Source organism: Schistocerca gregaria, chromosome 6, assembly GCF_023897955.1.
Source record: "Schistocerca gregaria isolate iqSchGreg1 chromosome 6, iqSchGreg1.2, whole genome shotgun sequence".
Classification (NCBI taxonomy): domain Eukaryota; kingdom Metazoa; phylum Arthropoda; class Insecta; order Orthoptera; family Acrididae; genus Schistocerca; species Schistocerca gregaria.
Window position 1 is genome coordinate 186,271,950 of NC_064925.1, and position 27,449 is coordinate 186,299,398.

The following is a 27,449-nucleotide window of genomic DNA, read 5'->3' on the forward strand; positions in this document are numbered from 1 at the left end:
AGTCTTTGCAAAAAGCTGTGGTTCTTTATGTAACTAGTTCCCCTCTTTCTTCTCCTGCTTTTAACTCAGAGTAAGGGTTCTCAACGTATTTTTACTCCTATTCATTAGAATGGAGGCCGATTCTTAAAGTTGTATTTCAACAGAAGAAAGACTAAAATTATACCGAATAGATATATTTGTTAATTTTGCACTGTCTCTTAAAATACACGAACAAGAACGAAAATGTATGGTGCGCGCTGTACTATGAGATAATTTTACGTTTGTATTTTTTCTCTTAGTGTATAACCTATCATACTTACTGAACTGTATAACGCTGTCAATTCTTCTAATTCTTGACTTGATTACTTATTTTATTTTGTGATGGAGTAATCTTTTTGACGCTGTTTCATTGTGTTACCCTATGACATAGGCTCACATAATCTAATTATACAACAAATTTTACCCCGCCCATAGTCTTTGTACTTTACGTCAGTTAACAAACTGCATTTTTCGGCGCATGGTATATGACGATTCTCATTGTCTTTTGTTGTTAATTGTGCAACCTCTGATGGTAGTGTTTTTAATACCACACATTTGTAATTTTATTACAACTAGACTAGAAGATGATCTGCAGCGCAGGTTAAAACCTGTAATAGGCAATAAAGAAAGTGAGTTAGATTGTGTTTATTTATTTATTATAAGGAAATATCCATCTGCTTGATATGTTTAAATGACTATCTTGCTATGAACTGTTATTGGCAAAAATTCGTTGTGACGAGCAATACCGCAAGGCCTCGAAACTTATGTACTATACCTAGCTTATCTCGACGCGTATTGGGGAGGAATATAATCTTCAGAAATAAGTGGAATGCGAAATAAGGCGCAAGTTGGACGGAATCTTCGCCGCAACGAGTGCCTGAGGTATGTAATAAAGTGTCTCGATCGACATAAAGGAATGCCAGGGAGCGGCGATGAAATCTCTGCGCTGTCTGGACTTCTGAAGGCATTTAATAAAGTGCCAGCGGAAGCCGAGATGAAACACGACAAGACAGGATGGAGGTGATGACGTGGCGGGGCGTGGCTTAGTGGGACGGGTAGTTCTGGGAAAATGCAGCTTCATCTGCCTACTGGTCACTTAATTTGTAATTTATGTTGATCAGTATAAGTGAACCGAACATGTAGAAATTATAGAACCAAATATACAGATCATGTCACAGCACTAACTGGTAATAGTTACCACTCAAGGTTTGCTGATCACCTGGCAGCACAGAATCACCGCTCAAACAACACAGAAACAGAATTCATAATTTTTAAATTTACCAATAACTCGTACTAAAAGTTAACAACAGAAGAGAGTTATACAAGAAATTAGTAGCCCATGGTGTACATGTACAGATATTGTGAACAGTGGTACGTTCATAGGTACCAGCATCAATGTGTAAGTTGTTTCTTCTCTGCTTCTAACAGTCATCCCGCAAACACATCACTCACTTTACCACCTGATGTTTTCAGCACGACCATAACTGCACCATGAAGTGGACTACGTGTGTCAGTATAGAATATTATGTTGCCTACGTGCATTCAGACTACAATACCTGACCTGCTGCTGAGAAGATAATAATGATTAATGGCTTCTTGATTTCAAGTGTGTTAACCAACCTAAAAACATACTAATCGTAATAGCTATAATTACTAGTCGGCAAACGAATTAAAAACCATGAAACGAGATTATTTTGATTCCAAGGGTAACTTTGACAGTTCTTGGGGCTACTTTAACAGAGCGCCAAAATACGGTTTAAGCGTGTGCGGAGTGACCTGCCGTGGTGGGTGAGGAGCGCGGGGTGTGGGTTGCATTGCGATTAGGTGACTCACTGAGCAGTCCGAGCGTGTTCAGATCGTCGTTGGTGTTTGTAGTGTCGTGAGTAAAGACGTCTTCGTGCTGTTCGCATGCCCAATTTTGGCAAGTGTAAACATATATGGGTTTTTGTAGATTAAGATATGTAGATGTGTATATCCACAGGTGGAACATCTCGTTTTTCTATTTGTTATATTTTACCCTTGTGTTTATTTGCATTACAAATACATCACAACGTATGAAAGAAAGCTACAAAAATTATAGCGATGAAGACGTTGTAAATGTCAGTGAGGACGTGAAAGCTGGGAAAATTACTGAGGCAGGTGCTGCCAAGAAGTAAAAAGTTAATAGCAGCACTACTGTAACAGGATCCATCATAAACACGAAGGAAAACTAGGCCATCCCACTGCATTGACGTTTTAGAGTCAGGAATTGATAGCAGACACCTTGTGCGTACTATCTGACTGGGGTATCCCTTTCACAAAGGCCTATATTCGAACCATCGTTCAAACGATTGTCAACAAGGAATGTAGAGTTGTAAAGCAATGGAAAGACAACTTGCCAAGCTACGACTTCGTGAACGAATTTGCAGCTTGGAACGACCTCATGCAGAGACTGGTCACAAATATCAAAACTTGAAGGGCATCAGTGGGCCGTAAAGAGGTGAAAGAGTTTTCTTAGAAATTGAGAACAGTTTTAGAGGAGTCGCGTCCTGCTCTAATTTGTAATTATCATGAGACAAATGATAAATGTCCTAGTACATCGAGGGACTAAACGCGGCCGGCCCTGTGGCCGAGCGGTTCTAGGCCCTTCAGTCCGGAACCGCGCGACTGCTACGGTCGCAGGTTCGAATCCTGCCTTCGGCATGGATCTCTGTGATCCCCTTAGGTTAGTTAGGTTTAAATAGTTCTAAGGGGACTGATGACCTTAGCTGTTAAGTCCCGTAGAGCTCAGAGTCATTTGAACCATTTTTGAGAAAACGCGTCGGAAGCGTCCAAGAGCACTCGAAATCTTATATGACCATCTTGTTCTGTGGTATGGCTGAAGGACAATTGATTCCTTCTATGGTTGTCTACAAACCAAAGCACCCAAATGACAAATGAACAGAGGGTAGACCACCTGGAACGTGTTTCAGGAACAGTAGCAGCAGCTTATTTGAAGTAAACTTCTTCGAGATGTAGATCTTCAAAATATTGGTACCACATTTCCAGGAATGCAGGGAAGGAAATGATAAAGCTGTTGTTATTGATTACAATTTGGCTTCTCATTTTTCACGTGAAGTCACCAAAACTACACTAGAAAAAAACATTTATGTTACAACTCTGCCAACAATCTCGATGCACATGATGGAAAGATTGGACGTAGGTATCTATGAGCCTTTAAAGTAACAATGGCGAAAGGTTCTGGATAACTGGAGAAAAGAATCAAGAACAAGGGGCGCTATCCCAACGCCACAGTTTCCCATGCTCTTAAAGAGATTGTTGGATGCAATGGGTCATTGAATAAATGAAAAATCTACAAAGAGCTACTTCAGATCCACAGATCTTTGCCCCTTTAGATCTGGAAGCCGCTTTGCAAAACCTTCCAGCAGATCGCTCAGAAGAGACTGGACCTGTGCTTAACAGCAGTCTGCTGGAGTTTTTAAAACAGACAAGGGGCTACAACTCTGAGAGAATTCGACACAAAAGAGGAAAGAAAGTCGTTCTTAAGCCAGGTGCACATATACTGCTAAACAAGCCAAGATATCAAATGGTTCAAATGGCTCTGATCACTATGGGACTTAACTTCTGAGGTCATCAGTCCCCTAGAACTTAGAACTACTTAAACATAACTAACCTAAAGACATCACACACATCCATGCCCGAGGTAGGATTGGAACTTGCGACCGTAGCGGTCGTGCGGTTCCAGGTTGTAGCGCCTAGAACCGCTCGGCCACACCAGCCGGCTCCAAGATATCCTAACAATCGATGATGTCCCAGAAATCTAAACTTTCTCAGCTACCGAGGATGACCCGACCTTTGTATCAATATCTTCAACTTCTGTGTCGCCTATGACAGACCAGACTTCTTCTGACGTAGAGGATCCTCTAACTGATTTGTCTAGCAGCAGAGGAATAACGGCAAGAATAAGGGCAAGAAGAAAGGCAGAAAGAGGGACAACAACCTCCGTTAAAATTGTAAGTGTGCTTTCCAATTCTACCACCAGGAATCTGACAGGATTTGCTGCATCAATTGCAAAAATTCTATTTGTAACATGTGTAACAAAGGCTCAGTCAGTCCAGCTTAGGAATGTGTGCTTTGTGAGGACACACATTAATATTTATTTTTAGTTTTTTCTATTTTTGTTCAGATTTGATCAGTTTATTGCTAAAGCTGCTTGTAATTACGCTAAACTTAAATAGCTCTGACAGGATTTTCCGCCTTCCTTGCAAAAATTGGATTTGTGGCTTGTGTATCGAAGGGTCAATCAGTCCTGCCTACAAATGTATGGTGTGCGAGAATACAGTTTAATAATTATACGAGTATTTAGCCTTTTCTATTGTTGTTCAAATTCGTTACTATATTGCTGAAACTGATTGTAATGCTAAATTTAATAGTGATTGCAAAGATAATTATAGAACTATGTGCCTATAATTGTAATCTAAACATTAGTACTGTGGTGTTAAATATTTCTTTAATTAAAATGAGGATTTGACTGTCAAAACTCTTCGTTTATAATTTAATTTCCTGCATAATGGATAAAATATTAATTTTTTTATTAAAATGATGTCAAAACGACTTTTACACTTGGGAACTTTGATGTAAGTTGCATTTCAATGCCTTGTCAAAGAAACCACACACTCAGGTTATGTTTAATACTTAAAAAAAATGAAATTTTGTGGGGTTGGTGGGGCTTGGTATTGATATGCATTTTGGAACCAAAGGACACAAAGTTCTGTCGAAGAAAAGAAATAATGATAAAAACGGTAACTACCAAAACACTACCGAAAATTTGCAAGGCAGCCCCGTCTTACGGTAAACATGTAATGTCTAACACACTGTCCTCAGTCATCACTCGAAATTTATGCACTAATACCTCTATCACCCTATAAACACAGAAAATATTTCATTAGTGAACAATAATTTACGGAGCGGAGTGGCCGCGCGGTTAGAGGTGTCTTGTCACGGATTGCTTGGCCCCTCCCGCCGGAGGTTCGATTCCTCCCTTTGGCTTTGGTGTGTGTGTCGTTCTTAGCGTAAGTTACTTTAAGTAGTGTGAAAGTCTAGGGACCGATGACATCAGCAGTTTTGTCCCTTTGGAATTAACACACATTTAAACAATACTTTGAAATTACGCACCACACTGCAAACAAACACACAGTGAAACGAATGAGCCTAATATAATTATAATAACACGTGAAACAATGGTAAGACCCTTGTGTTTTTCTGGCAACATGTATTAGATCCGTGTATAACAACTAAAACGACAGAAACAAATTACAGAAGTGTTGTAAGACGTCAAATCAAGGGAAGCAAAACAGCATGATGAAAAACCTGTCAATAAGACGCCAAATAATGCGTTGTAAGATAGTGATATTTAGTCTGAAATGGTTGGGAACCAGAAAATAAAAGAATTTTTCCTTTTCCAGCACATAAATCAAGAAGAGCTACAATACAAAATATGATCAATGCCGGGATACCTGCATTTCCTACTGAAGAAAATTCAAGAATAGTTGAAGTAATTTTTTTAATTGTGTTTCAGAATAAGCAGATTCTGGAAGATCAGGGTTCAAGCCACCGATAGACTATTTTAATTAACTGTTCCTACATTTGGCCAATATGACGAGGCAGTTTTTTAATATTAGTTTCAAACGTAAGTCACCGCCGTGCAAGTGTTTCCGTAATCTGCTACACAGTATTATGTTCCGAACGTTAAAGTAGTCTGTAAGGTATATTCAGATTGAACTTCCTAGTCTTCTGATAATTAGAAGGTGGTACTACTGGAACTTGAGCAGAATGGGGGTGAGAGGAGCGGGTTGCCAGACTTGTGATGACACAGGTAGTGAGAACAAAGAGTCTTTATAGCGGGATTCCAGATTATTCCTATAAATGTTTTCTAAATTTTACATATGGAGTAGAAACTGATTCCCTTTCTTTCCGTAATTTCCCTAAATCGCTTTAGCAGAATGCCGGAATGGTTTCTACAAAACGCACGGCCGATTCCGTTCCCTACCTCTTGATGATCTGAATTTGTGCTCTTTCTCTAATGACCAAGAAGTCGGTCGCACGTTAAACGCTATTTTGTCACCCCTATAACAACAGCTGGGCCTTGAATATTTATCTTGAGGAAGTATCGTCTGTTCTTCGTGTTCCACCAGTTTGAGGTGGCATATCACCGCAAGCTCCTGTGAAAAGCGTTCTTTAGTAATAAACCGTTCTCACTGAACGAACATTTTCGAGCACAGCTTGGTTTCACAGCACGTATTACATTGGAATAGAATGGCTTGGACAAATGAGCTCAGTGTCAAAATGTGAACTAATAGCTGTACAAGCGGTAAATATGATTATAAGTTGTAAGGTACAGGATATGTAACTGAACAGTAGACGTTGTTTGAAACATCTTAGAGGCTTATACCTGTAGATTATCTTTTATTCTTTAATAGCTACGTAAAACAGTTCGTAAAAATAGATCCATTCTGCTCTGGCCTGGTTCAGGAACAGCGATTTCATATAAGAGATTCTGTTGCAATATCTATTCATTAATAACGCTTTCCGCGCTGTTAGCGTGTTATCAAGTTAGGTTGAAAAGGCAATGGAGGCCGCTTTAATCGGAATGAAAAGCCTTGGTGGCAATCACCTTAGTCAATATTAAAACTGTAGAAAAAACATTTGAAGCGTTTTTTTCCATGGTTTTAATACTGAGTAAGGTGACTCCCACCATAGCTCTTAATTCTGATTAATGAGGCCTCTGCAGCCTTTTTAAGTTAATCTGATGATCCGGTAGGAGCGTTAAACTTTTTATTAATAAATAAATATTACAACAGAGACTGTCTGTTGACAGGAATAGGAAACAGTACGCATTATTTACTACTGAGTATTCCGATAATTACACGAGAATTCCAGTTTTGGATGCAATTAATCTTCTTCTGTATACGATATCTCTCGCAGCTGGCGAATAATTCCTGGTCACAACATTCCACTGTGATTTTTAGTGAAACTGTGAGATTGTTCTGCCACCTATTAAAAAGGTAACCATCACAGTGGAAAAAGTATGGTAATCTACAGTTTAAACCTGTCCAGGCTTTTACTGAACACCTATGCTCGTTGTCCAGTTGAGTGATAATTATTCATAAAAAATATAAATGTCGAATAGCAATTCTGGATTGGAAATCCCACAGTGTGGGTTCATCCACCTGTCGGAATGGGTGTTCTTCCTTTAGTACATGGGCCCCATTACTTGCGGATATGTTAGAGCTGCTTGTGTACTTGCGGAGTTTAGCCGGGTGCAATGGATGAATGGGAGTATGGTGTCGTGGTCTACTACAGGGGTAGCCAGAGTTAACGTAGGAGAAACTGAGAGGCGGGATCAAAGACACTAGCTGACGCAGTGTACACATAGTTTGAAACGCAGTCGCGCGTCTGGTGCCACTGAAGGCAGTGGTTACCCTACCCCTACCTGAGAGGCCACCGACATGGGCGTAGGGTCCATTCCTCCCGAAACCAGGTAGGTTAGAGAGTAACAGGACACACGCTTCCCGAAGTAGTCTAAGGGCTTGCGGGTAATAGCCCAGAGAATTTCCAGCAGTTTTCTCAGTCTATGTCAGATCGTTTTAGAGTGGAAACTACAGACGGGACAAACTTCTCGCTGGAAAATAATGCCGAGAAAAAACTTGTGACATTTTGTGAACTTGTAAACCTTAAAATACTTAGTGTCACGCAATATATGCTGATGGAGCATTCAAGTGGTGCATAAAATTCTTTTGTCAGCTGTTTACATTACTTGGGATAGTTAATGGCCGTTATATTTCACTGAGTTTTCTTTACTGAACGATAAGAAAACGTCATATCAGTATGTCTTTCAGACAGTGTCGGTAAGCGTAAAGCTCAACGTCTGAAACTTGCACTAACAACCATGTTTCCAGACATTAAAGGAGCATCATGAAAGCTGGAAGTCTCGATTGATATGAGAATCCAAGGATGCAAATTTCATGTAACCCGGAGGTGATGGTAAAAAATACAAACATTGGGACTTGCACATGACTATCACGTAAAGAATGAAATTGGCAGGTTTCTGTCTTATGTATTTGGTTACCTGATGCTAGATCCTGTTGAGGATTTCATCTCAGTAAACCTGATTTTGTGATTACTTCGGGAAAGATATGTTGAAGAAATGCACTATGTGGAAGAAATACATTCTTTCCTCCATCTATATGGAAAGAACTAGCGAACAACCAATGTTGTAAAACGTTCTACATAAAATATAATTATCAGTTCTACTCCTGTATTCCAGACATTTATCGATTTATTCAGCCGAAAAAAAAATTCAGTTCGACTTTAAAACAGCGAGAAATTCGTCAAAAACCGAGAGAAAGAAAGGAGTTGTCCAGACATGAAATTCATCAAAATAGGAATTACACTGCACGCACACACACACACACACACACACACACACACACACACACGCACACACAGAAATTACGTGTACATATAGATATTATCACTGAAGAAATTTTTTAAATGTATGTAAAAATGAAAATATTAATATGTAAATATTTCTGAAATGAGAAACAGTTCGTCTCCTTCTGGTGCACCCAAGGTAACGCCAAACGCGTTGGTATTCTCACCGTGCATTTTCTTTAATGATGTTTATTTTAAAGAGCACGAGTTTATTTCCAATAATAAGCTGTTTTCATTCAATTAATACTAGACAGAAATTCAGTCGACATTTCGATCACACATCCTCATGTCCTGTGCAGTGAGGTGTATAGTATTCTGCTGCATCCCTTTTCAATAAGCTACGACGAGATATCAAAGATCTTAGCTCTAATCCTCTCACTTTCAAATCTAAAATGCAGGACATCCTCATGACTTACTCCTTTTATTATGTCTAGTAGTTTCTAGGAGAAGCTTCAGTCATTTCATTGTTATTGTGCTAGTTTATATCCAGCCGTTTTACGGACTTTTTACTGTCTAATGGAACTTGACGAGTAGAAAATGTAACCGCATGTCGCATTTAACTATATTGACAATAAAAGCGGAAACATTTCCACGCTTCTACTATAACTACATATGCTAGAAAATGTTTCTTGTCTGGAGTCTTCATAAAGTATAGACTGGAGAATGAGCTTGGATGAGCGCCGTTTTCTGGACAGTGAAAGCCCGCACGAAATCGCTAACGGTTCCTCAGGCTGGGCACACACTCCGTTCTCATCGCCCGGTGCGCTGAGGTCCCTCAACAGTTACGATAGATACCTTTGTCTGGTTTAAACGGGAGGAATTGGTCACATACTTTACCCGACCTTGCGGCTCGTGAGGAACGGATCCCATTTTTCTGACCGCGGGAGGAATGAGTCTTGAGCTCCGATGATCACGTTGCGCCATGTCTACAGTAAGCACGTGGTTGCTAACTCAACCTTGGACAACTCCACAGCTCAGCATGTCTCCCACGCATGGAAAAACCATGTGAAGCTCTTCCAGCTGGGGTGACCCACTCCAGCACGGTAGATGTAACAGTTCCCGTCCCACCAAACTCTATACATGTGACAATTGTTGTAGTTACTCATACCAATAAAGGCAAGGAACGCACCTTCGGGGTCACTCACTAAGTCAGATTAACATACTTCGGACTATCCGCGATGCTCTCCGAAATCTGTCGAGTAGGAGAGCCCGATGTCCCCACCATATGGGAAACTGTTTTCTTGAACAGAAAGTTCACTCAGTATCAGTCACTAGGACGCCGAACCTGTGATATCCGATCAGTGATGCAGAACTTTACATTTTCGTGTCTCACTTCTCTGCAGGTAGTACTAGTAGCATTGTACCTCTCACAGTATTTGCATCATTTCTGTAGTCCCGCAGCGCTATCTATGTTGTTCCTAAATAACTGCTCACGAATGTGAAATACACGACTGTTGAACTTCAACGTTGGTTTGTTGAGATATGCCTTCTACAAAGTCCCTCTAATAGGCGAGTCCAGGACAGGTGTCCCTACCACAGCACATTCAGTCGCCCGAGTTTTCAGATTTAAGATTACTGCAGATAGATGCTGACCGCTTGCAACGCCTAAAGGTGAGGCGCAGACCAACCAGTCACAACAATGTACAGTGTTTTGTTACTGAGCTGTGCGTGTGATTCCTACCACTCATGCTCGTCGTTTCCAAGCGACGGGTTGGTTGGTGTCTCGCGAGCTCACTTAACAACACGTGAGCTCCTTCCTATTTCCTTCGTGTGTATGGCGCTCTTTGGAGTAACTGCGATCGCTCACTCAGGACAGAAAACCGATTCCTGGTGTTATCGATGGCTGTGGAAACGGTGTGCATACGACATTTGACGAATTACTGCTTCCTTCTCGGTTCATGGTTTTCGAAGTCGGCACGTTTCTCATTTTGGCTGCCCTTGTTGTGAAAGCCGTGGTGCCAGTATTTAGTTGCAGCCGATGAACTTTCAAAGGAAAAGGTGTGCATTCGTCAGATCAAGAGTCATTGATTCCCTCAGCTTGCATGCTCGAGGGTTTGCATCTTTAGAGTCAGAACGTTTCTTATCTCTGCTACCGTTGTTGTGGATACTGTGCTGTCAGTTTAAGTTTCAACCGAACATAGGCGTACCAACAAAACAGTGAGCACCTCTGATACGTGAAAGTAAAAGACCTAAAAGGCTAACAGCAGATTCGTTGAGGGAAATTCATTTTGGGTTCTCGCGAATAACGCCACTTACCTTTCTTCAACGGTGGTTAAATTTGCCTTAGATTTTTATGTGGATCAACATAACGTGTTAACTGTACAAACCTGAAATATTTTGTGCCTACTTTTAGAGGGATAACCGAATTTTATGTTTAAATGTTGATTGTGAAGTCTCATTTCTGTATTCATCCATTTATAAGAAATTAATTTTTGAATCACTTGTTTTTATTTAACGACCCAAGTGTTAAAACCACCAACGTTTAGCATTGTTTCTTTTCCTTTCAAATTGCTGTAGTAATTTTATTAATTCTTTTAGCACGCGACTTGTGGTGATATGGTTTTAATGTTACGAAGTATCTCTTTTAGAGACGAAGAGACCGAGCGATGTCTTAGCCAGCTCAAGTTAACACACAGTTTGATTCCAGTTCTTTCGTATTACAATCTAAAAGTCACGGATACAGACTTTGAAAAAACTTTAAAATGTTGTGTCATTTTCACTGTCGTAATTATCAACAATTTTACAGTGGATGCAACAACACCTCTTTTCACTTGTTTATTTTATCAACGTTAAAATGCCGTTGAGGCAAATAAATTATTAAAAGCCTTATCTTCAAAGAAATTTGGTCAGCACATTATCATCCCCAGATTCAAGCACCATACGGTTTCATTTATGTTCCTGATGTTTGTGATGATGATAAGAAAAGGGATAGTGTGAGTCTCGGTGTCACCACATGAACTGCTAAACTATAAAGAAAGTAAGTACAAAAATGTTCAGACAACTTTAGAAATGCAGAAGAACAAGTCACTTAGGAATGAAATAAATAGGAAGTGAAGGGAGATAAAGCGAACTGGCTGCATGAAACATGCGAAGAAATCCAGAGAGAAAAGATTGTTGGGAAGGCTGACTTAGCATACATAAAAGTCAAAACAACCATCAGTGAAATTAAAAGCAAGGGTGGTAACATTAACAGTGCAATGGAAATTCCACTGTTAAATGCAGTGAAGAGCCGGAAAGAATACACTGAAGGACTCTGTGAGAGGGAAGACTTGTCTTATGATGCGATGGAAGAAGAAACAGGAGTCGATATAAAAGAGATTGGGGATCTAGTATCAGAATTAGAATTTAAAACAGCTTTAGAAGGAGGGATATGTAACTTTCCATCAGAAATTCTAAAATCATTGGTGGAAGTTTCAACAAAAGACCATTCACGCTTTTTTGTCAGCAGTCGTCTGACAGGTTTGATGCCGCCCACCATGAATTCCTCTCAAATGCTTCAATTCTCTTCTGTTGCGGTTTTCCCACAGTCCATGTTTCACTACCGTACATTGTTGTACTCCAGACGTACGTTCCTCAAATTAAGACGGATATTTGATATTAGTAGACTTCTCTTGGCCAGTAATGCCCTTTTTGCCATAGCTAGTCTGCTTTTGATGTCCTCCTTGCTCCATCCGTCATTGGTTATTTTACTGCCTAGGGAGCAGAATTCCTTAACTTCATCTACTTCGTGACCATCAGCCCTGATGTTAAGTTTCTCGCTGTTCTCAATTCTTCTACTTCTAATTACCTTCGTCTATCTCCAATTTACTCTCAATCCATACTCTGTACTTACTACACTGTTCACTTCGTTGTGCAGATCAAATTATTATTCTTCACTTTCACTCAGGGTAGCAATGTCATCAGTGAATCGTATCATTGATTTCCTTTCACACTGAATTTTAATTCTTCACCTAAACCTCTATTTTATTTCCATCATTGCTACCTTGACCTACAGATTGAATAGTAGGGACGAAAGGCTAAATCCTTGTCTTATACCTTTTTTAATATGAGCACTTCATTGTTGGTCGTCCACTCTTATTATTCCCTCTTGGCTGTTGCACATATTGTATATGACCCGTCTCTCCCAAAAGCTTATCCCTACTGTTTCAGAGTTAACATCTGGCACCAGTTTACATTGTCGAACTCTTTTTCCATGTCGACAGATCCTATGAACGTGTCTTGATTTTTCTTTAGTCTTACTTCCGTTATTAACCACAATGTCAGAACTGCCTCTTTCGTGTCTTTGCGCTTCCTAAAGCCAAACTGATCGTCGTCTAGCGCATCTTTAGTTTTCTTATCTATTCTTCTGTAGATTATTTTTGTAAGTAACTTGGATGCATGAGGTGTTAAGCTGATTTTGCGGTAATTCTAGCAGTTTTCAACTGTTTCCATCATCGGAAATGTGTGGTTGATGCTTTTCCGAAAGTCAAGTGGTATGTTGCCAGACTCATACATTCTAGACACCAATGTGAATAGTAGTTTTTGTTGCCACTTCCCCCAATAATTTTAGAAATTGTTTTGGAATGTTATCTATCCGTTCTGCCTTATTCTTTCACCTCCAAAGCTCTTTTAAATTCTGATTCTAATACTGGATCCCCTATCTCTTCTAAATCGACTCCTGTTTATTCTTATATCACATCAGACAGATCTCCCCCTCATAGAGACTTTCAGTGTATTCTTTCGACATATTCGCTCTCTCCTTTGCATTTAACAGTGGAGTTCCCGTTGCACTCTTAATGTTATCACCCCTGCTTTTAATGTCACCCAAGGTTGTTTTGACTTCCTTGTATGCTGAGTCTGTCCTTCCGACAATAATTTCTTTTCCGATTTCTTCACATTTATCATGCAGCCATTTCGTTTTAGTTTCCCTGCACTTCCTATTTATTTCATTCCTCAGCGACTTGTATTTCCGTATTCCTGAGTTTCCCGGAATATTTTTGTACTTTCTCCTTTCATCGACCAGCTAAAGTATTTCTCCTGTTATCTATGGTTTCTTCGCAGTTACCATCTTTGTATTTACATTTTCCCCAACTTCTTTGATGGTCCTTCTTAGAGATTTCCATTCACGTTGAACTGTATTGCCTACTGACCTTTTCCTTATTGCTCAAACTCCTCATTCCTGAGTGCTTCCTTATCTCACTTCTTTGCGGATTCATCCTTCCTAATGCCTTGAACTTCAGTCTCCTCTTCATCACTACCATAATGTGATCTGAGTCTATATCAGCTCCTGGACACGCCTTACAGGGCAATACCTGATTTCGGAAACTTTGTGTGACCTTGATGTAATCTAAATGAAATATTCCCGTATCACGTGGCATTTTCCAAGTATACCTGTTCTCCTTGTGATTCCTGAAGAGAGTATTCATTATTACTAGCTGAAACTTGTTACAGAACTCAATTAGAGTTTCTCCTCTCTCATTCTTCTCCCAAACCCATATTCTAAAAAATGGCTCTGAGCACTATGGGACTCAACTGCTGTGGTCATTAGTCCCCTAGAGCTTAGAACTACTTAAACCTAACTAACCTAAGGACATCACACACATCCATGTCCGAGGCAGGATTCGAACCTGCGACCGTAGCAGTCGCACCGTTCCGAACTGCGCGCCTAGAACCGTGAGACCACCGCGGCCGGCAAACCCATATTCTCCTGTAACCTTTTCTTCTACTCCTTCCCCTACAACTGCATTCCAGTCTCCTAGGACTATTAGATTTTCATCTCCCTTTACATACTGTATTACCCTTTCAATATCCTCAGCCGGCCGCTGTGGCCGAGCGGTTTTAGGCGCTTCAATCGAGAACTGCGCTGCTGCTCCGGTCGCAGGTTCGAATCCTGCCTCTGGCATTGATGTGTGTGTGATGTCCTTAGGTTAGTTAGGTTTAGGTAGTTCTACGTCAAGGTGACTGATGACTTCAGATGTTAAGTCCCATAGTGTGTAGAGCCATTTGCACCATTTTTTCAATATCCTCATACACTTCACCTTCAGCTTGCGACGTCGGCATGTGTACCTGAACTATCGTTGTCGGTGTTGGTCTGCTGTCCATTCTGATAAGAACAATCCTATTAGTGAACTGCTCACAGTAACATGCTCTGTTCTCTACCATCCTACCCATGACGAATCCTACTCCCGCTACACCACTTTCTGCTGCTGTTGATATTACTCTATACTCATCTGACCAGAAATCTATGTCTTCTTTCCACTTCACTGACCCCTAGTATATCGAGATTGAACCTTTGCATTTCCCTTTTCAGATCTTCTAGTTTCCCTACCACGTTAAAGCTTCTGACATTCCACTCACCAACTCGTAGAACGTTATTGTTTCGGTGATTACTCAATCTTTTTCTAATGGTAACCTCCCCCTTGACAGTCCCCTCCCAGAGATCCGATGGGGGCTATTGTGGAATCTTTTGCCAAAGAAGAGGTCATCATGGCACTTCTTCAACTACAGACCACATATCCTGTGGATACACGTTACGTGCCTTTAATTCAGTGGTTTCCATTGCTTCCTGCATCCTCATGTCGTTGATATTGCCGATTCTGCCACGTTTAGGGGCAGTTTCCGACCCGTAGGACAAGAGAGTGCCCCGAACTTCTGTCCGCTCCTCCGCCCTCTTTGACAAGGCCGTTGTCTGACTGAGGGGTGACCTCTTATGCCTGAAGTCTTCGGCCGCCAATGCTGATTATCAATCAAAATTTGAAGCAGAGTTTGACAATGTCAAATGGTGCAGGATGTTAGTAATTCTGAGAAGAACAAGGTAAGCTATAGCGAAAGACGTTAATGTACAATATCTACAAGAACCACGACGGGAGAATAAGACTGGAAGATCAAGAACGATGTGCTCGGACTAAAAAGGGTGTATGACAGGAATATAGTCTATCACCCCTTATGTTCAACCGGTGTATCGAAGAAGCGACGATGGTAATAAAAGAAAGTTTCAAAAGTGGAATTAAAATTCACAATGAAAGATATAAATGATACGATTCTGTGATAACATTGATATCCTCAATGAAAGTCAAGAAGAATTACAGGTTTCGCTGAATGGAATGAAGAGTCTTTGCAGAATATGGACTGAGAGTAAATCTAAGAAAGGCTATAGTAATGAGATGTAGCAGAGAAGAGAACTGCGAGAAACTTAACATCAGGATTGGTGAACATGAATAGATGTAGTTAAGGAATTCTACTGTCTGGGCAGAAAAATGACGGAGCAGGGAGGAGAACAAAAGCAGACAAGCACTGACAAAAATGGTATTCCTGGCGACGAGAAGTCTGTGTCAGCCATAGGCCTTCATTTGAGGAAGAACATTCTGAGAATGTACAGCTGGAACACAGCATTTTACTGCAGTGAAAGACGGACGGTGGGAAAACCGGAACAGTAGGGAAGCATTCGAAATGTGGTGCTGCATAAGAACGTTGAAAATTAGGTAAACTGCTAAGGTAAGGAGTGAGGAAGTTTTCTGCAGAACCTGTGAGGAAAGCAACGTGTGGAAAACAGTGGCAAGAAGGAGGGACCAGATGGTAGGACATCTGTCAAAATATCATGGAATAATTTCCATGGCACTAGAGGGAGCTGTAGAGGGTAAAATCTATAGCGGATGACAGAGATTGGAATACATTCAACAAATAAATGAGGACAAATAATTGAGGAAATAGGTTGTAAATGTTACTCTGAGATGTAGAGGTTAGCACAGGAGAGGAATTCTAGGCGTGTCACAGAAAACCAGTAACAAGACTGATTGATATTATAAAAAAAGGCAGTACGTGTAATGCGAACTAATACATCAAAGAAGCATATTGAAACCTGCCATTCAGATCACAAATTGTTTAAGGAGAAAATGTGGAAGGTGAAATTGTTTGCCGATGTAAGAAGATGACGAATGAGGAAAGGGAAAGATGGGCCTGGTAAAAAGTCTCTATGAAATCGTACACAAGTTCACTAAAAAGGATGAATGAAACGGAAAGTGAATGTAAGAACGATAGTACCAGAGTCTTTCACATAGCTCCAAAATATTGTCATCCTTTTTACTGCTTAAGGCCCTTAAAAGATTGGCACATACAGTCAGTTATTAAGCCAAACAGTGATTCTAGTGCCACCAGAGGTATTTGCTGGAGGAAGGAAAGTCGAAGTACTGAATTCTATCTACTGAAATTATTTCGTGAAAGACGATCGTGCAGCAACCATAGCAGAAATACCGAATGACAGAGAACAGTGGTCGCTGAATGGTCAATCAGGTAGAAATGCTCAACACGAAAAGGTGATTGGACCTGAAAGAATACCGATGCGATTTTGTAAATACATTATGCGAAAGAGGTTGCTCCTCTTTTAGCACTAGCTAAACGCTTGTCACTAGAGCGAATATGCGTTTCAAGTGATTGGAATAAGGTAATGGTCATCCCAGTTTCCGTGAAGGTGCCTCATGCAGAATTACAGGACCGATACCCCTAAGATCAGTCGGTGGTGGAGCAAGTTTTTTGTAGAACGTTTCATAGTATTATTACCATTTTAGAGACCGATAAGCTCCTCTGAATGAAACAACATGTAATTTACAAGCGCTGGTAGTGTCATCTTGAGCTGTTTATCCATATAATCTTACACCAAATACAGAATTGCCAGTGATTTGATTCCCTGTTGATTTTCGAATATCACTGAATGAGATTCCGCATTGTAATGTAGCAGATAAAATACGGGCTTCAGGAATACATACTGTGTGTGTGTGAAATCTTATGGGACTTAACTGCTAAGGTCATCAGTCCCTAAGCTTACACACTACTTAACCTAAATTATCCTAAGGACAAACACACACACCCATCCCCGAGGGAGGTCTCGAACCTCCGCCGGGACCAGCCGCACAGTCCATGATCGGAATATCTATTTCGCAAATTGGCAGGGGGCTCCTACTTTATCAAAATCGACCTAGCGGAAGCATATCTCCAAATTCCTCTTGAACTTTCCTCCCGACAATACACTCTTATCAATACATCTTTCGGCCTCTTCCAACTAAACCGACTCATGTTGAACAATTTCTCTCTGATATCCCAGACTGTGTAAATTACTTAGACGACATAGTCCTCACGGGGTCCTCCTCCAAAGAGCACAAAGCCAACCTCCTCCTCCTCTTCCTCCGCCTTCGAACTGCAGGTCTGAAATGTAATATTTCTAAATGTTCATTTTCCAACAATCTATTTCCTATTTGGGTCACATCATTTCCCAGAATGGCATTTCTCCATCTTTCTCTTATATCGACGCCATTAACAACCTGTCCCGTCCCCAGGACCTTCATCAGCTGAAATCCTTCTTGGGTAAAATTTCGTAATACAGGAAATTCGTTCCCTTTGCAGCTCAAGTGGCAGCACCCCTGTACCACCTCTGCCGCAAAAATGTCCCATTCAGTTGGACTCCAGTCTGTGAGACCGCCTTCCATACCCTAAAACAGCAGCCCCAATCCACTGCATGTCTCATGCCTTATGATCCAAATCTTCCTTTGATATTTGCTACGGACGCCTCTGAGTATTGTGTGGGAGCCGTCCTGTCTCACAAATTGCTGGATGGCGCAGAGCGCCCCATAGCATACATATCAAAAGCTCTCTCCACAGCACAAATCAAGTATTCCCAAATTGAGAAAGAAGCACTTGCCATGGTTTTTGCCTGTTTCAAGTTCTATCCCCTTCTCTATGGCAAGTCATTGCTCATTATTACTGACCACAAACCGCTCCTCTCTTTATTTGCGCCTTTCGCGCGATTACCGACTAGAACATCTCAACGTCTCCTGCGTTGGGTGCTGTTCCTATCCCAATTTCGCTACACCATGCATTTCCGTACCACCTCCCAGTACATCAATGCGGACGCCTTGTTGCATCTACCACAAGGTCCTGCTTTTGGCCAGTTGGACCTCCTCGTTTTTGAGATGACGTCCAAGAGGCCCTGAAGGCAGTTTCCGTTACAGCTGTCAAAGTAGCTGCAGCCACTGCAGTAGATTCCCTCCTCTGAGTCGTCTGACACCACGTTCTCCATGGTTGGCAATCCTAGCCGCCTCCTCGGGATCAACGCCACCTCCCGTTGTACTGTTCCATCCAACACCAGCTTTCGGTGGTGGATGGAGTCCTCATTCGCTTACATTCAGCAGAACCGAGGGTCATCGTTCCGAGATCCCTGCAGCCGACGATCGTCCACATTCTTCACCAAGGGCATTGGGGGATCGTTCGCACCAAATCCCTCGCAAGAAGGAATGTTTTTTGCTTTGGCCTCACGTCTGACAATACAGAGATGGTGCAGCACTGTACCGTCTGTGCCCAACAATTGCCTCATCACCCCCCAAATTCCTTCCCTGGCCCATGCCGAACAGTCCCTGGAAACGCATCCGCCTTGGCTTCATGGGCCCATTTCTGGGCCACCAATGGCTCCTACTCACGGATGAATTTTCCTATTTCCCATACATCGTTCGGTGTTCAGCAATCACCATGCACGTTACCTTATCAGCCCCCGCAAAAATATTTTGCTTTGAAGGGTTACCGAAACCCATAGTCACATATAATGGATCACAATTTCGAAGGCAGGAATTCCTCTCCTTCTGCACCAACAATGGCATACGGCATCTTCTCACACTGCCCTTCCGTCCCCAATCCAATGGGGAAGTGGAACCCCTGGTCAGAACTTTCAAGACACGAATGCTCAAATATACCAAAGAACACTCCCTTGAAGATGCTCTCACGCTATTCCTTAGTTCCTATCTAGCCACTCTGATAGGGGACAAAAGCCCAGCAGAAGCACTACACGGCTGACAACCCAGGACCCTTCCACATCTTCTCTTGCCCTCTCCACGAATTCAGATTCCTCCTGGACAGTCTCAGTTCTTCCCTAGCTCTTTAGTCTGGACCCGAGGTTTTGGCACTAATGCAGGAGGCTGCCCGCCGTCATCCGGCGTGGCGTTCCCTGGGTCGCCAACTTTTTGATGTCATCTTGGATGGCCACATCGTCCGTCACCATCGAAATCACTTGCGTCCTCGCTACCCTGAGACACCTGCACGTCACCCTACGACGCAACACACAGCCACCTCTACAACCCATTCCGGACTGCTTACACAGACCCCTTCACTAATGCCACCTACTCGTTGCATGGATGACGTTTCAGGGCATCGGTCGCCGCCGCCAGCACCACCAACACAGCAGCCGCAGCCGACGGACCAGCTGCCTGGTCCGTATTCGGCTCCTCCCCAACAGCCGATGGCCATCGATGACGACGAACCGATGCCACTGGTCCAACCCATGCCACCATCACAACCAGGACGTTCAGCACCATATTCTCCAAGACGCAGCCTCTACAGCCTCCTCCGGGGCACTGCAGCCGGAGATCTCCACGACGTAGCAACTCTCGATCTTTCGCGCCCCCCCCCCCCCCCCCCCCCCCGAAAGGAAGGTATATTACGTCTGCCACAGACGGCCCCTGCCAACCAGACTACACTCAAGACACCCCTGTCTACCACATAACATACCCAATCACCTGCAGGCGCAACCAAGAGAAACCAATTCTTAAAAACAAACAGAACTTGCTAGAGACTAATGCGAACCTTTTTCTGCAGAGGTCGCCTCACAGATACGGGGAAAATTGGAGTACTCCGCCGGCCTCCACTGGCTTTACAAGGCCAGCGCAGCAGCAGTACAGCCAGTTCCTCGCCGTGCTACGACCATCTGCGACAGACATCTGTTTTTGTTTGTGTATACTAATTGTTCGAAAAGTGAAGTTCGGTTTCAGTAATCGACATTATACTGAGTGTTCTACAATAGTGTGTATTCTTCAGTTTTTATTATGTTTCATACATATTTTCCAGTTGATTTTAAACTAATTTCCCGATGATCTAGAGACTTGAAACTTTCAACACAGCTCCGAACTGGATGACAATGCAATAGTAACCTGGTTTTGTGTTTGATGTGTGGTGGAGGTTACTTTGCTTCCCACTGGCACTCTCCCCTTTCCCCGTTCCTCTTGCGAACGTCTCGTGATAGGGATGGTAGCTCTATTCCCTCTCATGTGTAACATTTGGATCTTTTCCTGAGATAAATGTGGAAAGATGCAATGTATTGGTTGACACAGGTGAAGAGAAACTGAAATAATTCTCAAATTTACGGTACATATGTTGTAATCTCATCAAAATATTTGAAATCGATTGAAACATTTTGTGACACACACTCCTAAAAGCAGAACCAACTATTTAAAAGAACTTTTTAATGTTAGACGTTTTTGGAGAGGACCAACAAGTATAAAATAACTTCTCCTCGCCCAGTACAGATTCCTAATCCCACACAGAAAGTCCCTAAAATCTAATCTTCTCAGTTTTTATTTGATATGATAATAGTTTTAGAATTTAAAACGAAAAACATGTGGCGCATATTATACATAATTGATGCATGAGTTGTTCAGCTTGTTATTATTATTTATGGCATGCGCGCAACGTTTTTCTTTTAAATCATACAAGTATCGAAACTTCCTGGCAGATTAAAACTGTGTGCCCGACCGAGACTCGAACTCGGGACCCTTGCCTTTCGCGGGCAAGCGCTCTACCAACTGAGCTACCGAAGCACGACTCACGTCCGGTACTCACAGCTTTACTTCTGCCAGTATCCGTCTCCTACCTTCCAAACTTTATACAAGTATCTCCATAGCTATTAAAAATTCACAATTACTAATTATTCAGGACTAGCTGGATTGATTAAGGGATCCGTAAGGGGTTAGGAGAAATAATTTTACACCTTTTACTCCGTTCAAGAACGTATAATATTAAAAATATTTTCATTTAAATAGTTATCTCTTTTCTTCCTTCTTCTTCTAATGTAGCACCAACATCGGAGAGGCAGACAATTGTAATGAAGCATAAGCAGTTGCAGATCTCTTGCATTGCTCATCCAATCCCTCAGAGTGCCTCAAATATTCAGCACTGGATCGTTACCTTAGTCATTTTAGTGTCCAATATAGTCAGTGTAAATTTTACCCTACGAATTTCGCACACATTGTATATCACTGCCGCAAATCCAGTGTGAACTTACTGAAGACGTTTCTGCTCGTGTATTGTGATTTCTTCACAGATAAAAAGTATTCTCTGTTAGAAGCAAATTGGAACCCAGAGGAATGGATGTTGCGAAAGTCAGCTCCCTCTTTTCCCACATGGAATTAATGACGTTGTACACATCTTATGTTCACTACGCTGCGAGACTTAATTTTCACATAAAAATGGTTCAAATGGCTCTAAGCACTATGGGACATACCTTCTGAGGTCATCAGTCCCTAGAACTTAGAACTACCTAAACCTAACTAACCTAAGGACATCACACACATCCATGACCGAGGCAGGATTCGAACCTGTGACCGTAGCAGAATCGCGGTTCCGGGGTGAAGCGCCTAGAACCGCTCTGCCACAGCGGCCGGCCAACATGGAAATCTGCAGCAATTTGCTCAAGGGTTGCACTACTGTCACGTTGGTAGATTCTCTTCAGTTGTCGTTGGTCCAGTTCTTGCAGAATCTTCCAACGTCCGCAGTGATGTCGGTGATTTGGTGTTTCACCGGATTTTTGATATTCAGGAACACTCATGAAACGGTCGTACGGGAAAATCCCCACTTCATCGGTACCTCGGAGATGGTATGCCCCATCACTCGTGCGCCAGCTATAACACCGCGCTCAGACTCACTCAAATCCTCATAACCTGCCATTGTAGCAGCAGTAACCGATCTAACAACTGCGTCAGACACTTGTTGTCTTGTATAGGTGTTGCCGACTGCAGCGCAATATTCTGCCTGTTTACGTATCTCTGTATTTGAATACGCATGCCTATACCAGTTTCTTAGTCGCTTCAGTGTATATCACACTCTAGTCAGTCGGCAGTAGCATGGAAAGGATGACACCTAGTAACGACATGTGCACGTGCTACCATTGTGGGACACTTTACAGCCGTCTTGAGTGGGGAGCTACAGGGTCCAACCACATTAACGAGATAATCACATATGCTCGAAACGTACAATAACCACTCACAGACGGCGGGTGGTAGCAGAAGTGGTGGAGGTTACATGATGTGTGTCGAGGAGATGCGGGAAACAGCGCAGTCGTTATTGTAATGCAAAAACGGAAAGATTTATCGGGCATCCAAAAGGGCATGTTCATTAGCTTGCTGTCCAAGGGTTCAATCACTTTCGAAACGTGCCATAGTGGCTAAAATATACCGTGCATGCCAAAATGGCGCTATCGAAAACCGGCGCCAAGGCAATTACGGCGGACTCGAGTCATAGACGTCAGGGCTTGAGGCATGTGTACGGGTGAACAGACGTGTTGAGCTGCTGACCGTCCAGGTGAACCAACGGGCTAAGAACTTAGTCACCTCAACGAACCTTCACGGAATGTTTCTGTGTATGTGCCTTCGCCAGAGGAGCCTACTTCTGTGATTTCGTCATTCTGGAAGACACAATGGCTCACACATGTATGCATCTGTACTTGGGGATATTATTCAAGCGGTTTCTTTTTTTCCTCGGCACGATGTCACCTACTAACAGTACAAGACAACGTGTCACAGTGTTCGGTGCGTGAGCACGGGATTCGAAGAGCACCAAGTTGAATTTACAGTTCTCTTTTGGTCATCAAACTCTGCGGATTGTAATCGAATCGAGATTCTGAGGGACCACACCGATCGGGCTGTTTGCGCCATAGATCCTCAGCCGAGAAACCTAGCGCAGCTGGTCACAGGCGGTATGGCTCCACATCCCTGTCGGTACCACAGGACCTCACTGATTCCCTTGCTTCACGTCCGAGCTGCAAAAGGCAGTCATTTAGGCTTTGGTAAGGCGGTCACATTAAACAGATTGGACTCTGCAAAACATTAGTATAGGTGGAATATTCCCAATAGCATGGTTTTCTCTTATGTTTGCTCAGAAATAGTCCCAAAGGCTCTAAGCACCATGGGACTAAACATCTGAGGTCCTCAGTCCCCTAGAATTAGAACTATTTAAACCTAACAAACCTAAGGTCAACACACAGATCCATGCCCGAGGTAGGTTTCGAACCTGCGACCGTAGCAGCAGCGCGGATATGGACTGAAGCGCCTAGAACCGCAAGGCCACAGCGGCTGACTCTCATATTTGCCTTCAATGATTAAAACCCAGACTGTAAAGGCTTTTTATCTCTACCGTGAAATAGGTGTACTGAGCAGTGGTAAAATTTGCTGTTTTGAAGAGTGCGCAGTAGCGCATAGTGTAAAGCAGTCGCCCTCCGTTTCTGCGGTGGCGCCTCTGTGCTATCGCTGCTCTGGTGTCTCCGTCTGGTGGAAAAGGGGAAAAGGTTGCCTGTTCATGTATATTTAAGGGCCGCTGTAAGCTCGCCAAGAATTCTGTAAGTCCCTCCAGATCCTTGAGCGTCATGCACTCCGCCTTGCATTCCGTATGCACCTCCCGTCCCCCACGTGAATCCTCTATGACCTCATTCCTTTCCCCCATCTGCTCCTATTCCTTGAAGATATCCACATATTCTACACCTCCCTCCTCCTTGATCCCCCTCACCCCCTGGTTGATCCTCTCCTCTCCATCCCCGCCCCGCCACGCCTTCACTGTTCTGTCCCCCCTACCCTCCATCTCTACACCCTTCATCTTCTTTCCTGAGGTGGCTTCCATGAACTCCCCCTCCCGGTTGATGCCCTCTCTCCCTCCATTTATCCCTCCTATCAACTCTGATTTTCACCCGCCCTCCCTTCCTCCGTCCTTTCCCTGGGCTCTCCCCCCCCCCTCCCCCGAATCCTTTTTTCTTCCCATCCTCTGCCTTCCCCATTCCCTGTCACGTGTGCCTAGCACCCCCCACTCCTCTTATGGGTCCTCATCCTCCATTGAATCCTTTCCTTCCTCCCCCCTTCGCTTTTACTCACCTTCCCCCTTTTTTTTTACTTTCCCACAACCTGCTCTTGGCTGTAGTATATCATATTTTAGTGCAGTGTGCGAGTGACTGTTCAGTGTTGTTTCGTCTTTTCTCGTGTTGTGAACAGAAACCATGCTTTCGCTGGGCGTATTTTATGTCTTCTGCGAACAGAAACCAGACTGTCGCCGTATTATTTAATTATCTATTATTTTACCTGTCTGCTTCATATGTATTTTATTAACATCATCATCCCTTTGTTCTATGTTTTCAGTTCCACGATTTTTTCGCCATGTTACCCTTTGTCTCCGATTTTGTCGCCTGTTTTTTTATTATATATTATCTTCTCCTTTTTTAAAACAAAATTTGTAGGCTGAAGAGCGGCATACTAAGCTGCTGCCAGCCATCGAAATTTAAAAAAAAAAAAAAAAAAAAAAAACTCGCCAAGAAGTCAGTTGGAGGCAAGAAGGCAGTGTATCGGAGTTCAGTTGGTCAATCTGACTCGGCGAGTCTGATTAGTTGGTCAGCCAAGTTAGTCTGGGTCTGTCTCTCGCTCGCAATCGTGAGGCGGTTTGTGTCTGTCGGTCGTCCGGAGTGCTAGTATGTGTTAGGCCGCCAGTCTGCTCGAGTTGGCTCAGGCAATGGGCATTGGCGGTTGGATCTATCGCTTGGTCGGTCGCTCACTGGGACACAAGATGACTTGTCCGCCTGGAGCGTCGGCGCATGTGAGGTCGCCACGTGAATCCAGCGGTCGCGACGTATAGCGAGGCGTAGTGGCTTCGCGGCCGACACGAGAGCAGCAGGAGTCAACCCACGACATCGGGCTGGCCGGGGCGAGCTGCGAGGCAGTGAGACGGGAGATCGGCGCGCCTTCCTGCGTCTGTTGAAAGGGCTGGCGGATGACGGTTCGGGAGAGCGTTAGGGGTGCTGCGCCAGGTCTTGGCCAGAAATAACAGTTTAATAGAAGTTAAATGGTTGGAGTCATTTACTTGTTAAATTCTACTTGTGTTCTTAGTCAGTCTGTCGGCGAGTCTGGTTAGTTGGTCAGCCAAGTTTTACCAAGGTTGATATACCTCTCTTGGAACATATTTTCGCCGTTCGAGTCATACGATCTTTTTTGCTCCTTATCGTCTCAGGAAATTTTCCTGCTGTTTGCCTGCATGTTGCAACATCACTTTCTACATTTAAATCATATGAGACACGAGGTGGTGCGTGTTACTCACGTCTATGACGGCGCCGTGTATGTCGAAATACTTGAAGGGCGGCTTGCGGCCGGTGATGAACTGGACGATCTTCTTGGCGCCGTGGAACCACTCCACCTTGTGCAGCTGCTCCCTCTGCACGTCGTACTCGCAGCGCAGCTGCACCGATTGGCCCTGCAGCACGTAGCGCGGGGACACCAGCTCCACCGTGAACGTCGCTTCTGCGCACACACCACGTTGCACCGCATTAGATATACTCCCCATTCCTTACATCCATAATGAGGATATGCTCAAGAATAGAGGACACTTCATAAAATAATAATACGTAACATATATTTATTTCCTTTTGTAACGCACAATGAACACTATTGGCCATTAAAATTGCTGCACCTATGCAGACGATAAACGGGTTTTTATTGGACAGATAAATTATACTAGAACTGACATGTGATTATACTTTCACGCAATTTGGGTGCATAGATCCTGAGAAATCAGTACCCAGAACAACCGCCTCTGGCCGTAAGAACGGCCTTGATACTCCTGTCCATTAGTCAAACAAAGCTTGGATGGCGTGTACAGGCACTGCTGACCATGCAGCTTCAAATCTATACCACAGTTCATCAACAGTAGTGACTGGCGTGTTGTGACGAGCCAGTTGCTCGGCCAGCATTGACCAGACCTTTTCAATTGCAGAGAGATGTGTAGAATGTGCTGGCCAGGACAGCAGTCGAACATTTTCTGTATCCAAAAGGCTCGTACAGGATCTGCAACATGCGGTCGTGAATTATCCTGCTGAAATATAGGTTTTTGCAGGGTTACAATGAAGGGCAGAGCCACGGGTCGTAACACATCTGAAATGTAACGTCCACTGTTAAAAGTGCCGTCACTGCGAACAAGAGCTGACCGAGACGTGTAACCAATGGCACCCCATACCATCACGCCGGGTGAGTCGCCAGTATGGCGATGACGAATACACGCTTCCAATGTGCGTTCACGGCGCTGTCGCCAAACACGGATATGACCATCATGATGCTGTAAACAGAACATGGATTCATCCGAAAAAATGACGTTTTGCCATTCGTGCAGCCAGGTAGTCGTTGAGTGCACCATCTCAGGTGCTCCTGCCTGTGATGCAGCGTCAAGGGTAACCCCAGCCGTGGTCTCCGAGCTGATAGTCCATGCTGCTGCAAACGTCGTCGAACTATTCGTGCAGATGGTTGTCTTTTTGCAAACAGCCCCATCTGTTGACTCAGAGATCGAGACGGGGCTGCACGACCCGTTACAGCCATGCGGATAAGATGCCTGTCATCTCGACTGCTAGTGATACGAGGCCGCTGAGATCCAGCACGGTGTTCCGTATTACACTCCTTAACCCACCGATTCCATATTCTGCTAACAGTCATTGGATCTCGACCAACGCGAGCAGCAATGTCGCATCGGTTTGTAGAACCGAAATCGCGATTGGCTACTATCCGACCTTTATGAGAGGCGGAAACGTAATGGTAGGCATTTCTCCTCCTTACATGAGGCATCACATCAACGTTTCACCAGGTAACGCCGGTAAACTGCTGTTTGTGTATGAGAAATCGGTTGGAAACTTTCCTCATGTCAGCACGTTGTAGGTGTCGCCACCGGCGCCAACCTTCTGTAAATGCTCTGAAAAGCTGTTCATTTGCATATCACAGCATCTTCTTCCTGTCGGTTAAATGTCGCGTCTGTAGCACCTCATCTTCGTGGTGTAGCAAATTTTAATGGCCAGTAGTGTATGTTCCGTCCAGTAGAAGATACGAAATAAAGCCTTGTAGGGGGTGGTACAGGATGATCTAAAAGATTCTGAAAAG

The 27,449-nt window shown here is 43.3% G+C and overlaps 1 protein-coding gene across 1 annotated transcript in view; it reads right to left on the reverse strand.

The window, feature by feature from the left end:
- The window catches only part of LOC126278655 (uncharacterized), a 1,016,423-nt gene that overhangs the window by 190,894 nt on the left and 798,080 nt on the right, over positions 1-27,449 (reverse strand). Inside the window, exon 2 of the mRNA XM_049978869.1 lies at positions 25,630-25,829. Within this exon, the coding sequence (XP_049834826.1) occupies positions 25,630-25,829 (200 nt within the window). The remainder of the gene's footprint in view (positions 1-25,629; positions 25,830-27,449) is intronic.